The sequence below is a fragment of the Ursus arctos genome, unplaced genomic scaffold (assembly GCF_023065955.2).
Source record: "Ursus arctos isolate Adak ecotype North America unplaced genomic scaffold, UrsArc2.0 scaffold_4, whole genome shotgun sequence".
NCBI classification, from domain to species: Eukaryota; Metazoa; Chordata; class Mammalia; order Carnivora; family Ursidae; genus Ursus; species Ursus arctos.
This window is the reverse complement of record NW_026623056.1, coordinates 84,640,091-84,653,209: the sequence shown is the minus strand read 5'-3', so window position 1 is coordinate 84,653,209 and position 13,119 is coordinate 84,640,091. Positions and strand designations below refer to the sequence as shown.

Sequence of the window (13,119 nt, the reverse complement as noted above, 5' to 3'; positions counted from 1 at the left end):
ACAGCCAGTGAGAGAGGGAACACAAGAAGGGGGAGTGGGAGAGGAAGAAGCAGGCTCCCAGCAGAGCAGGGAGCCTGATGTGGGGCTGGATCCCAGGATTCCAGGATCACACCATGAGCCAAAGGCAGACGCTTAACAACTGAGCCACCCAGGCGCCCCATCTCTGCCATTGTTTTAAAATATTAAAATAGACATGTAATCATCTCATGACAACAAAAACAGTATTTTCGTTCTGTAAAAAACAAACTACTCTTTTAGAGGAGAAAAATAAGCTGTATATGAAGACTAGGAAAATTATCAGAGACGGATGAATTTTTTTAAAAATTGAAGGAGGAATCGAACCCAAATCTAATTTGCTTTGAAACTTACACTGCAAAACACAAGCCCTAATATGGTTTACAGGGTCTGTGGATGCCAAAGAAGTAAATTAAGAAGTCAACTGGACAACGTGTGTGTCACAATAGATACTGGTATTATTCAGATACACAAGTGAGTTGACAAATCATGAGGCCGTGGACCATTCGGTGTTGAGTGGGCTCACGATGATACAGTATTATTAAAATATGGACATTATGGTTACTGGAAGGAATACAAAGGACACACTCACAAAGAACACACTCTCAGCAGAGCCTAGCTCATACAGCCAAGAAAGAAGACAGAAAACACTCTGGCTTCACTTCATTCTTTTCGCAACATCCGAATATGCGTGTTCGATCTCCTGGTCAGCTGGACATGTATTCGTGAACTCATCCCTAGCATAAGCATTGTTCAAGTATCTCCAGATGCCAGTCATTTCAGAAGGGAATTCGAAATCTCTGTATCTCTTGGCCACGATCTGAAAATCACGAAGAAATAATCAGCAAAGGAAAAGTCCAGTAATGTAGACAATTAGATCAGACAATCCACTCTTTTGAGGTGTGTGATACATTCTCTTTCTCAAGTCCTGCTGTAGTCTTCCTACAGCCAGTCAGGCTACCCCAAATTGCACTTCAACTTTGAGACAGGAAAGTTCCTGAAAGTATGGGGCTCGAAACAGTGGCTCCACACAATCCTGCCCACCAGTTTATCCCAGGTAGTCCTTGGGACCCACTGGCATGAATCTGGTCTCTACTCTGGGGGACTTCTCCTTGTGTTGCCAGCAGTTTGGGCTTTGTGTGTTCTGCTGCTGTGTTATTTGGTGCCTAAAGATTCATGAGGATCTTCAGTTTAGGTTGTGCCAGATTCACGGTGAAGTGCTCTTTTTCCTACTTGCTGAGCCTCCTGAAATCCCAGGAATCTGTGTATATTATTCCTACAGGTTTCCATCATTCTATCACTGAAGAGACCATCTCGTTGTCAACAAAGGAACACAAATCCTTATCCTCGTGGAAATGGTGGATGTGAGGACAGGGCAATTGAGAGTGACCATCATGGGAAACACAACAGTGTGAGATGTTTCCTTTGGCCAAAAGGGAATTTGTCAGAAAGGAGGGTATATTTTGTTGGGGACTCTATCGGGTTCCTGGGGCTGCTGTAACAAAGTACTATAGCCTGGGTGGCTTAAACAACAGAAATTTATTCTCTCACAGTCCTGGAGGCCAGAATTCCAAGATCAAGGTGTCAGCAGGGCACATGCCCTCTGGGAGCTCTAGGGAAAGATCTGTTCTCTCCCCAGTTTCTGGGAGTTTCTTGACTTTGGACAGCATAAGAGCTCTCCTCACATGGCATTCTCCCTACGTGTGTCCCTGTGTCCAAATTTCTTTTTCTTATAAGGACGCCAGTCCTATTGGATTGGGGGCCCACCCTAGTCCATTTTAACTAATTACATCTGCAAAGATCCTATTTCCAAATAAGGTCATGTTCTGATGTACTGGAGATTTGGACATCAACATATGAATTTGGGGGGGACGCCATTCATCCCCTAACAAGGACCCAGGGCTACAAAGGTAAGTTCTGCTTTGTTGCCTCCTATTGCATCATTTCTGGGATGTCTGGATGAAGTGAACACGGGACAACACAAATTAGAAGATCTTTGGGAACTATTACTCAGGTTTGCAGACCAGAAGCCATTGATGCAGCAAAACGAGACAATGTAACTGTCAGAAACCCTCCTAAATTATCGAACATCTTTCACCTGAATTCAACCTTACTGCTATTAACGTTAAGAATTCTGCTTTCCTTTCGTTTGCAAAACAAATTTTCTATTTTAACATATTTTTAAAGATTTTATTTGTTTATTTGACAGAGAGAAAGACAGCCAGCGAGAGAGGGAACACAAGCAGGGGGAGTGGGAGAGGGAGAAGCAGGCTTCCAGTGGAGCAGGGAGCCCATGCGGGGCTCGATCCCAGGACCTCACACCCTGAGCCGAAGGCAGACGCTTAACAACTGAGCTACCAACATTTTTTTTAATTTAAAATTTTTTTTTAATTTTGAATTTTTTTCTAAACTTTAACATTTCTGAGCAAATTTATTAAGTGCATGTCTCCTATAGATGTAATCTTGTTTTTATGGTAACACATTCTGAATTTAATACTTACTCTGTTTTCTCTTTCTGTGTATATTAATGTGTGTGTGTGTGTGTGTGTGTGTACTCTTCTTTCTGCTAACTTAGAAGCTAATTTCCCATGGTTTCTGATATAACCTTATATAATAGAGATTCTCTATTTCTTGATTTGTCAAGTTTGGATGATATCTATTAACTCCTGATTATAACAAATGAGGAAATTAATACAACTACACTTTTTTTTTCCATTTCTTCTCCCTTATCCCCCTTCCACTGGGTGTAAAAACATCGGAGTTTACCACGTTCTGATTCTGTTCTGTAACTGTAAGTCTCAACATTATTTAATCTTTAGTTCTGTCTTTAGATTTATTTTTTTTTAAGATTTTATTTATTTATTTGACAGAGATAGAGACAGCCAGCGAGAGAGGGGACACAAGCAGGGGGAGTGGGAGAGGAAGAAGCAGGTTCATAGCGGAGGAGCCTGATGTGGGGCTCGATCCCAGAACGCCGGGATCACACCCTGAGCTGAAGGCAGACGCTTAACCGCTGTGCCACCCAGGCACCCCTGTCTTTAGATTTAAATAGGTTTTATATTTATATTTATCACCAACTTTTTATATTACACACCTCCTCTGTTCCTGGACTCTTATTTTGATGATTGTTTTATTATTTCATCACAGAAAAGTTTTTATTTTTTAAAAAAATGTCTCAGGAGCACTTATTTTAGTAAGACCAGAAGTCCAGGTAACAACAATGCTCGCATCACACAATCTTGCCTTTGATTCTCTGCAATTATTAACCCACTGTTTTCTGGTTTGTTTGTTTTTAAGATTTGTTTATTTATCTTAGAGAGAGAGCAAAAGAGAGCGTGCAGTGGGGAGGAGGGACAGGGAGAGAGAGAATCTCCAGCAGACTCCCTGCTGCGCACACAGCCCGATGCAGGGCTCGATCCCATGACCGAGGAGACCATGGCCTGAGCCAAATTCAAGAGTTGGGCACTTAACCAACTGAGCCACCCCGGCGCCCCTGTTTTCTGGGTTTATTGTGGTCGTGGTACATATGAGGCCAGTCTGAATTTCTTCCCTCTGTGGGTGGCTTTAGTCTTTATTATATTATTGTTGTTGTTGTTGTTGTTGTTGTTATTACTCGTATTGTCTGAACACCCGAAGTGTTCTTTTGATCCTCAATGTTCAGTAATTTATCAGGTATGTCGTAGTGTGTTGAATATTCTGGACTATTTCCAATCTGACTTTTCCAATCATGGCATGTTGTTTAAACTGAAAGTTCAGATCATCCTTGAGTTCAAAATAATTTTCCCTCCTTCCTCTCTTTTCTTTTTCCTCTCCTGCTCTCTGGTTCCTAATTATGTACCTCGAGGAAATCTCTAATCACTTTTATCCCTTGCTTCTTCTCCATTTAATTTTGGATGATGCTCTCAGGCCTGTCCGCTAGGTCCCTGATGAATTTCGGCAGTGTCTTTTCCTAGGCCTCGTTATTTGTAATGTAACTTTTATTTCTGAAATTTTTAAGTTTTTGCCTTGAGTTCTGCCAACCTGATTTTCATCTTCCTTGTAATATTATATATTTTTTTGATATCTTGTTCCTGTATCTGAGCTTTTTCTCAAAAGATCCTTGTTCTCGTTCATGTCTTGGAGGCCGTAGAGAAGAATTGGACTAGAACGTATTTTCATTTACTGGAGCAATTCCTCATCAGATATGTGTTTCTCATTTGCCTTTTCCTCTTCAGATCCTTCTCTTTCCCTTTTTTTCCCTCTCCTTCTTGATCACCTCTATCCACACAGAGGTCCCACTTAGATTCTTGCTGGTTATTAATCATCTTTTAATGAGACAGATCTGTTGGACTCACCACTTCTTAAAAGTAGTGTGGAGGGCAAACGGAGTGAGGCCCGGCAGCTGGGAGACCAATTTGGACGTTTATCCTCATGCACTCTCATCAAACACTGCTCTGCACTCTGCCCCACAGACACAGCAGGATTAGGGTCAGGGTCAGAGTCAAGGTTAGGGTTAGAGCATCCTCCACTCTGAAGCCCACAGATTAGGCTGGAGGTCACCAGGGCTTAGGATGAAGCTCAAGCAATTTACAGTCTCTCTCTTGACTGGTTCAACTCAGCAACCACAAAGCAGAATGCCACATCCCTTCTCTCCAACTCGCCTCCCTGTTCCTTCGTATTTGGTGGACAGGAGGCAGAATACAAATATGGCGCCTCTGTTTGGTTCCTCCTTCAACTCTCCGTCTCCAGAGACCCCAGCTCGAAAGTGATCCGTGTGAGGTGGTTCCCTGCTTCTCCTCTCACGGCCCTAGTCCTCCAAGAAGTTTGGGTTGGCCGTTTCAGGACTGTACTATCTACTTTTAGAGAAATCTGAACTTTGCTAAAGATACAGGGAAGCATCCATTGGCTCTGTGACCCCTGACCCTGGACAAAGTTTCTTAGTCTTTGAATTGATACACTGTCCTTTTCTGGTTTTATGAAAGATGAAGCTTTACTCTATTTTTTCATATTGTTTTTGCTGGGTTTCAGGAAGGAGAATAGATTATAAATTCCTTTACTCTCTCATCTTTTATCATAAATTCCTTTAGACTGAATCTCAGTTCCCTTCCGAAGGTTCTCCACCCTAAAGGATCATGAAGCTGTTTGGTATTTTGAATGCTCAGTGGCTTTGAAGAATTTGCTCTCAGGTCTTACATTGGAGCCAGGGACTGCTTTATTTTGCTCTGAAGTTTACCCCATCTACTGAAATTTTAAAAAACTCTTTCCTTATAGGAGCTAAACAAGTAGAAATCGATGGTGTATGGCTGGGGCATTTCACCTGCTCTTCCCCAACCTCCATGTACCTCTGTGATGCTACACTTGGCATGGCGATGATGACAACACATCCACCCAAGGGACTAAACCACACACAACTACGTAAATGTCTTCTTGGAAAATGGCTCCCAAATGTAGGAGGTTTTGATGAGTTAAGATGCTTCCATTACATTTTAGATGTTGGGGAACTGGCAAAGCTATTGAAAACAACATTTGCTTGAGGGCTCAGACGCATCTGCAAGGCTTGGGTTTCAAGTCGGTATTCTTCGAGTACACCGGGGAGAGAAGAAGAGAAATGGGGCAAGGGTTAGGAAAGGAATCAGGAAGGAAGAAGAAATGCAGGAGTGAAAAGCAAGGCAATGACAGGGGGCAACCAGGGGTAGCTGGAAGCCTGCAGGAGCATCAGCAACAGATTAGGGGAGCTTAATTTGTAAATTTCTAAATGCCAATGACATGCTTTATTAGATCACCGGGCCCTTGATTTGGACTTCCCTTGTCTTCTTGCCCATCTCCCCTGTCCTTCCACCAAGGACCTCGGTTTGGACTTGGTGGGATTTTAATCATCAAGGTGCCCCAGAACAAGGCTTGGGCTTCTTTCTGGGGCCTCCAAGGTTACTGAAGACCAAGAACACTGCAGCTAATAATAACAGTTATCACCTGTAAGTGGCACAAAGGCTGGGGCACTATTGAGAGACAACCATAACTCCAGAGGCCGAGTATAGGGCCATCTACTTTGGAATCCCCCGGGGTCAGCCCCAGAAGTTCTGATTTAGCAGACCAGAAGCTGGATCGGGGGATTTACAATTCTAAAAAGCTCTCCCAAATAATGCTTATGCCTACTAATGCTGGAGAACCCCTGGTCTAGGGAGCCTCTAAACCCTAAAATATATGACCCATGATGCCGACTTCCTGTTCAACTAGCTGGGAAGACAGGGTGCCAAATCTGGCAGAGGCCCAGCCGAGGAGCTCCTCCCTAGCTGTAGGGGGTCGATATTAAGGGCTGAGAAGACACACGTCTGCCATGTCTATGCAGAGCCATTTCCCCTGCCAATCACCCACAACTGACTGAGTTCACACTGCAGTACTCCCAGGTTCGGCGCATCATCTCCAAGCCTCAAGCATTGAATGCCGGGTATAGTCAATGTTGCCCTCAAGGGGCCTTCACATAACTTTTCTTTAGGCTGTGAGGGTAAGACTTGGAACAAGGAGCAGTGGGGACGGAGAGAGGGGAGCCAAGCTCCCAGATGTTTCTTGAGACCTCCAGAAGAATACCTGGGAATATCCATGGATCTGAGACTTGGGATTTGAATGGCCTTGAACAGAAACTAATTTTTTAATTCAAGAGTCTGGCCAAAATAAAACAAAGCCCCATTCGTGTATTCAGCACCTGCAGTAAGAGGAACATCATACCTTTATAATGTGGAGCTTGGGTAAGAGGTTACAGTCGGCTAACGTGAGCTCGTCCCCATCCAGGAACTTCCTTCCAGAAACAGTGATGTCCTCGGTGCTATAGGCATCGATTTCATCAGGCAGAGGGCTATTTAAGTAATTATCCAGCTTCTTCAGGGCCTTCAACAGGTTCTTTTCATAAACTGGAACACAAAGGCAAAAAAATGACTAAGATAAGCCATGCGAGTTAGTGTCAACTTTCTCTAGATACCAAGGAAGGAGTCAATCGCCTCTCCCTCCTGACAGGCGGCCGGGCAGCACCGCGGAATTGGATGAAGGATGTAGATTTCTCAGATCTGAATAAAGGACTGGAAAATAATTCTCCTGTCTACACAACACTGCTCCTTCTTGAACTCACCCACTTATTCAAACTCTTTAGGGGAAGCCCGTAATGAAGCCAGCACTAGCGGGAGCATCATGGAAACGGATTCCCACGGTGCGGCAGGGAATTCCTGTGGAATTCTTTTCCCCTCAAAATGTTCTTTTCTGGGCTCCCAACCTCCAGAAACACTCGATCTCCTGAAACCCACGTGCGGGTGGATCCAACACTAGAGGCACTTTTTCCTTATTTCTAGATACAGGTCCCTACCCCCAGGGACATTAGTCAGAACTCCCAGGATCTTAGAAGCCACACCGGAGGGCTGACAAGGGGCCGTCCACGTGAAGAATCCTGGGCAGGAGGACGTCAGATACTCACTCTCGTTCGTATCCTTCTTGGTGTTTTTAATAAATGCAGAGAATTTGGCAAACACATCATTTCCTGCAGAGTTAGATTCGGGGTGCTGGGTCCCCAGCTTTGGGTACCTTGGAAAATTCAGAATTGAAGCATCACAGATAAGCAGTGTTTGAGCAGGGCTCATACAAGGCGGGGGGTGGGGGGTGGGGGGGGGAGACAGGTCTTTCCCTGAGTGGCTGTGAACGAGAACACTTCCTCCTAGAATGTTTCCCTACTCTTTTTGTCTCCAAGCTTTGGAAGCAACAGTCTAGGGACAAAGCACTTTCTGTTCTCGTTCTGGCACACCTCAGACCCTGCTGGTCATAGCTCCCTTCCGAGTAAGTTGAAGACGGTGATCTAGAAGGTTCTAGAAGGTTCTCTTCCGGGTCCAGCACTCTGGGACATCGCATGCTAACATGCACGCCTTTCCTTGCAGCATTGGACCTAAGAAATGGCCGACCCATGTGACATCGACCCACCTCCTCCCCACTTCCTGCCATCAAACCCTAATTGCCATCTTGCAGGTGCGAAGCAGAAGGACCCAGGCCTCCCGTCACTCAAGGCTTCTGATCTCGCTCTGTGTTTTCTGTGGCACACCGCAGTACAGCTAAGGAAGTTAAGTACTGTGGCCACAGAAAACCAAATACACGAAGCTGGGAGCTTTCAAATTGTCTGTGAAGGGGGAAAAGTGACAATCGGGTTGTGAGTGCTGCTTTTCTGAGGCCTACCTCGGGGGAGCTAATTTCTCCTCTAAGAACTCCTCGATCTTATTCACATCCGTCTTGACTTCGCCATCAAAAGTCATAAAGGGAGGGTTTGTTCCAGGAGCCAGATTTTGTAGGTCCGCGGGTTTCCTGGGTGGGGTGGGGTGGGAGGGAGAGAACAGCAGCGGCCAAGGTGTAGACTCATTTCCACAGCTTAGCCAGGTCCTCCCCTGTTTACAAGGAGCTACCCTTGAGAATGTCAGAAGTGACTGTGGGTTTAGAAACTGTCCCCTGACGATGAAAGTTGGCTCTTCTCTGGATGCAGAGGTGAGAAAGCCAACCGTCCCCAGCGTCATCGCTGGACAGCTGCTCTGTAGGCTTTGAGAGGTTCTCTGCCGACCAGGAACTGGGGGAGCAAGTTCCTTATGGTGCCCCCAGCTCGTCCCCGATCACCTCTGATCCGATCCTGTCATGACTGATGAGCCCAGACTCGGGCTTCAGTTTGGAGCCCTGACCGAGGCCGGGGGTGCCGTGATAGCGCCCGTGGGTCCTAGGAGTGTGTGAGTGTGAGCGTGTGTGCCTGAGTTTTGAATGTGTGAGTGCGTGGTGTGTGGGTGTGTTGTGTGAGTGTTGGGGGGTGTGAGTGTGGGTGTGAGTTGGGTGTGAGTGTGCATGGGTGTGCCAGTCATTTCAATCACGCAGAAAGCCCATCTTACCTCTTCAGGTCCACTGTTGTCACGTTAAATATAACACCCTTCAGCCAGAGAATCATAAAGAGGCGCTGGGAAAACGGGCAATTCCCAATACTCTCCCCATCATAACCAGCCTGAGTGGAAAAAGGAATCTTTATCAGAGCCGGTCTCGAAGTGCCAGATTCCACAACGCGCAGGCGCAAAGCCGTTACACATTTGTGTTAATGGTCATGACGCTGTAAATACCCTTCCGGGGCCACTGCACTGAGCCGCCGAGCCCCGCCGGGGTGAGGGCGGGGGAGCACAGGGTCGGGCTGCACCGAGCAGCCTTCTTCCTTCCACCGCTCACCGCTTCCTGCCACGCTGGGCCTCCGCGCGGCTCCTCGCACCGGGAGCCAGCGGCAAGTGGGAACTCCCTTTGTCACCAAAGGCGCCCAAGAAAGACCTGCTCTTTCCCTCCCTCTGTGCTGCCATCCTCTCCAGAAGCAACACACCTCTTTCCAGGAGGAGCAGGCTTAGAAACGCACCCGCAGACTCTCCCACCGGGACACCAGCCCTCACCGTCTCTGCGGTGCCCGTCTGCAGAACGAGAGGGTCGCGTTACACGCGTTCTAGATGCCCGGACGCTATACAACTTGGATGTCCCCCTCATCTGATTCTTGGGGTGGCAGAGAGATGGGGAGCATTTGTACCCAGAAGGTGGATTATTACACAGTCGGTGTTGAAGGGGGGCGACTCTTCCTGGTGACCCAAAGCAGGTCACACCCACACACACCTGCCCCAGACATCCACACACGTACTACACACACGTCCTTCTCATGGGCTCCTGGAAGGAGGGAAAGGCGGCTGATGGGGACGAGAGGAGAGGGCTACACACCCCCTGGGAAATGGAGCAGCAGAATCAAGGCCAACAAAGGAAGTTCCCAGACGGTTCTTTCTCCTGCCATCTTTCCCCCAAGCCACACATCTCTGACGAGCTGGTGGCGCTCATAAGATGCTGCTGGAAAGGCAAGAAGGTGGCTTGGACATGCTCCTCACATCTCCGGACTGCAAGCACCACTGCCAACCAGACCTCAGTGACAGAAAGAGCCACAGTTAATCCCACTGCACGTAGTTAAAGAAGCTGCAGAGGAAAGCACCGTGTCTGTAACCCGCCTCACAGGACACGGGGCAAGAGGCGAGCTGCTGGCTTGGGAACTAAACAAAAGCGAACAGAGATGCCAAGAAAACTGGGCCTTCAGAGAGGTAGTGTCCTTAAGTCACCTGGAGGGATTGTTAATAATAAGATGTCCCTAGAAATTAAGAGGGTAAGAGACCGCCAGTTTTTAAAGAGATTTGATCAGCCTTTTTTTTTTTTTTTTTTTTACAAATGACACATCTGAATGGCCAAAAAGCACATGAAAATGTTCCTAACATCTTTAGGCAGCAGGGCCTGCAAATGAAAGCCACACAGAGATCCCACAACACACCTCCCAGAACGGCTATAACGAAAAGGTCTGACGATACCAAGCGCGGGCAAGAAGGCAGAGCGACCGACCTGCCGTTCGCTGCTGGTCAGAGTGCAAACGGCACAGCTACTCTGGGAAGCGTCTGGTAGTCGCCTACCGAAGTTAATTCCCTACAGCCCAGCAATCCCACGCCCGACAGGATGGAGTCCTGAGGGGCACGAGAGACACTGACGGCCTCAGAGAACTCATAGCTCTGGTGTAACGGTCAAGACCTGGAAACAGCCCAGGTACCATCAAGAGTAGAACGAGGAGGTCAGTGGTGTCAATTCATACAATAGGACGCGCCACCACAATGGGAGAAACTGAGCCGCTCCTATAAGCCACAATGAATCCCCTCTACACAGTTGTTGAGCGAGAGAAACCAGACTCGGGTTCAGACACAGGGAAGCTTCTCTGGGTGATGGGAGCCGAAGAACAGTTGTCCCTGGAAAGTCAGGCATTATCTGGGAAGGGTGGGAGGGAGGCTTCTCGGTGGCAGAAATGTTCTAGGTCTTGATCTCCACGGTGGCTACACAGGTGTATTCAGGTGACAGAATCTTACATTAGAGTTACTTTCCTACATGACTTACTTTTTAAATAAAAAAAAAGTAAAACTATGAATTAGAACATCGCAGAGAGTTGGATTCAGTAATTCTTTCCTGGGGCCCAGGAATATGAATTTTTAACAAGTTCCTCCGAGGTGACGTCACGCGAGACCCATGAAGGAGGGCTTCCCGCATATAGAGAGGCCCCGACAGACTTGGAGGACTGGATTCAGAGTCCTGGAAGCTCCAGGCCCTCGCTGCACACCATCCACCCCACCCCCCCAGCCCTGCCCCTCACCCCCCGCAGGTGCTGGCCTATTGACCCAGGAGGGGGAAGGGACTGAGGATTCTCCCAGCTTGGGGTCTGAAGCTTTGGGTGGCTGGAGGCTTGGGGAGGTGGGCAGGCAGGACCCACCCCACGGAGCAGCCATCACAGCTCCCCTGCAGATGGGCCCTGAAACAGCACCCCACTTGGCCACCTGAGGCCATTCCCTGCCTCAGGGCCCACCCCTTCCCGGCCCTTCTGAGGGCTGCCCGGGCTCCTCCTCACTCCGTTCCCGAGCAAGAAAGGCAGAGCTGACTTTCATAAAACTCCGGGCTGCAAGGAACCCCTGAAGTCACGGTGCTTTCTTAAACCGCTGCAGGTTGGGGCAGAAGAGGCCAAGAAGAGGGGGGCGGGGCTCCAAAAGCACAGGGACAGAAAGCCACATATTTCGGCCAGTCCTGACTTGCTCGCAGCTTCTAAACCTCTTATTTTTATCATGGTTACACTAAGCACAGTCGAGTCTATGATAAGTTCTGCGGAGTGGGGCAAGTGTTTCCTCTCTTTCTCTCTTGTCTCTGCAGCCTTGGGAATCCTGTCCTAACTCATTCCAAACGCGGCCAAATCCCCGCTGAGGCTGTGTGTGTCTGCCCTCTCTGGGGTGTGCACAGAAGCTCACCTTGACAAAGACCTCCGGGTCTGGGAAGGAGCCTGTCCCCCCCGCCCGCTCCCCAATTGTCCTTCGGGCCCCCTCCAGAACCCTGGAAAAGCTACTTCTCTGGGAAGAATGAAGGGGTTAGCAGCAACCCGTTCTTTCAAAGTCAAAGCTGCCTTTGCAACCCTGCTCTGCAGACACGGACAGCTGGCAACAGGCTCCTTTCTGGAACAGGGACCGGGGACAGACAGGTGGCCAGAGTTTGGGGCAGCGGCCTGCAGGCCACGGCACCCAGAGCTTCAAAGACAGCGAGGAAAGTCACAACTGCCCTCTGCACCACCACCCCCTCCGCGTGGCCCCCAAACAGGACTGTTGCAGCCAGCAGGGCTAGCGGGCTGGAGGCTGTCCGGCGTTTTAGAGAAGGAGTTCGTTTTCCAGAACTTGCCAGCTGCCCCGGCTGCCAATTAGCAGGATTTCCATACGCGGTGTTGCCTCATCTTAAATGGCTCTGAAAACACTCTCCCTTCTCAGTCTGGTGTAAATGAGGGGGTCGGGGAACATGGGGGGGGAGCGTTGAGGATGCCTTGCTGCCCGACTTGATTACTGTGCTTCAGGGCTAGGACGTGCCAGCGAAAAGCAGGGCGGAGCTAGGCCGTGCGCACAGCCCGGTATTGAGCAACCCTGGGAGGGGATGGCCTCGGTCATGTGCATGACCCAGACGAGATGATGGGATAAATACGCACACGGTAGGAGTGAACTAACTGACACCGTCGCCATAATTGAGACGTTTTCTGGTACAAAGTTTTATTTTCCGTTGCTGATAATTCTCCCGGGCTAATTACACTCTGGGCTAAAATTTCCCAGCAGAGTTTCTCAGCCCACGGGGGGAAATTTTTGTATGTACACATTTCTGATAAAATCAGATGAAGTCGTTTGAGAGATCAGAGTGTCTTGTTTCCAGCGAAGACCCAGACGCTTGGATAACCCAGAATTGCGTGTCTGCCTTTCAAATGTAACTGTTCCGAGGGCCTGTGATGGTAAGTCTCAAAAGGAAAACATGAATGCCTCTGACAGGTTCCGAGCCATTCCTTGCGCCACGGAGAGCAGCTGCGGCCTGGAGAACGCTGTAACTGTGTGGGTCCTGGCCTGCGCCCACCTCCCCCGCACAGAGCCCCCCAGGCCCGAGGCGGAAGGGACCCCATGTCTCTGCAGAGGTTGACGTCCCTTCTCACGTCAGGCCTCTTCCAGCTAGAGCCTCTCCCACTTACCCTCTGCACACTCACGCCATTCAGAATTTGTGGGG

The 13,119-nt window shown here is 48.5% G+C and overlaps 1 protein-coding gene across 1 annotated transcript in view; it reads right to left on the bottom strand.

The window, feature by feature from the left end:
- Positions 1–310: 310 nt before the first annotated feature.
- CLIC6 (chloride intracellular channel 6) overlaps positions 311–13,119 on the bottom strand; it is a 44,661-nt gene continuing 31,852 nt past the window's right edge. The window contains exons 2-6 of the mRNA XM_026508688.4: positions 8,892–9,001; positions 8,200–8,325; positions 7,454–7,560; positions 6,718–6,899; positions 311–835 (exon numbers count right to left, since the gene is read on the bottom strand). Coding sequence (XP_026364473.3) covers positions 674–835; positions 6,718–6,899; positions 7,454–7,560; positions 8,200–8,325; positions 8,892–9,001 — 687 coding nt within the window. The 3' untranslated portion in view covers positions 311–673. The remainder of the gene's footprint in view (positions 836–6,717; positions 6,900–7,453; positions 7,561–8,199; positions 8,326–8,891; positions 9,002–13,119) is intronic.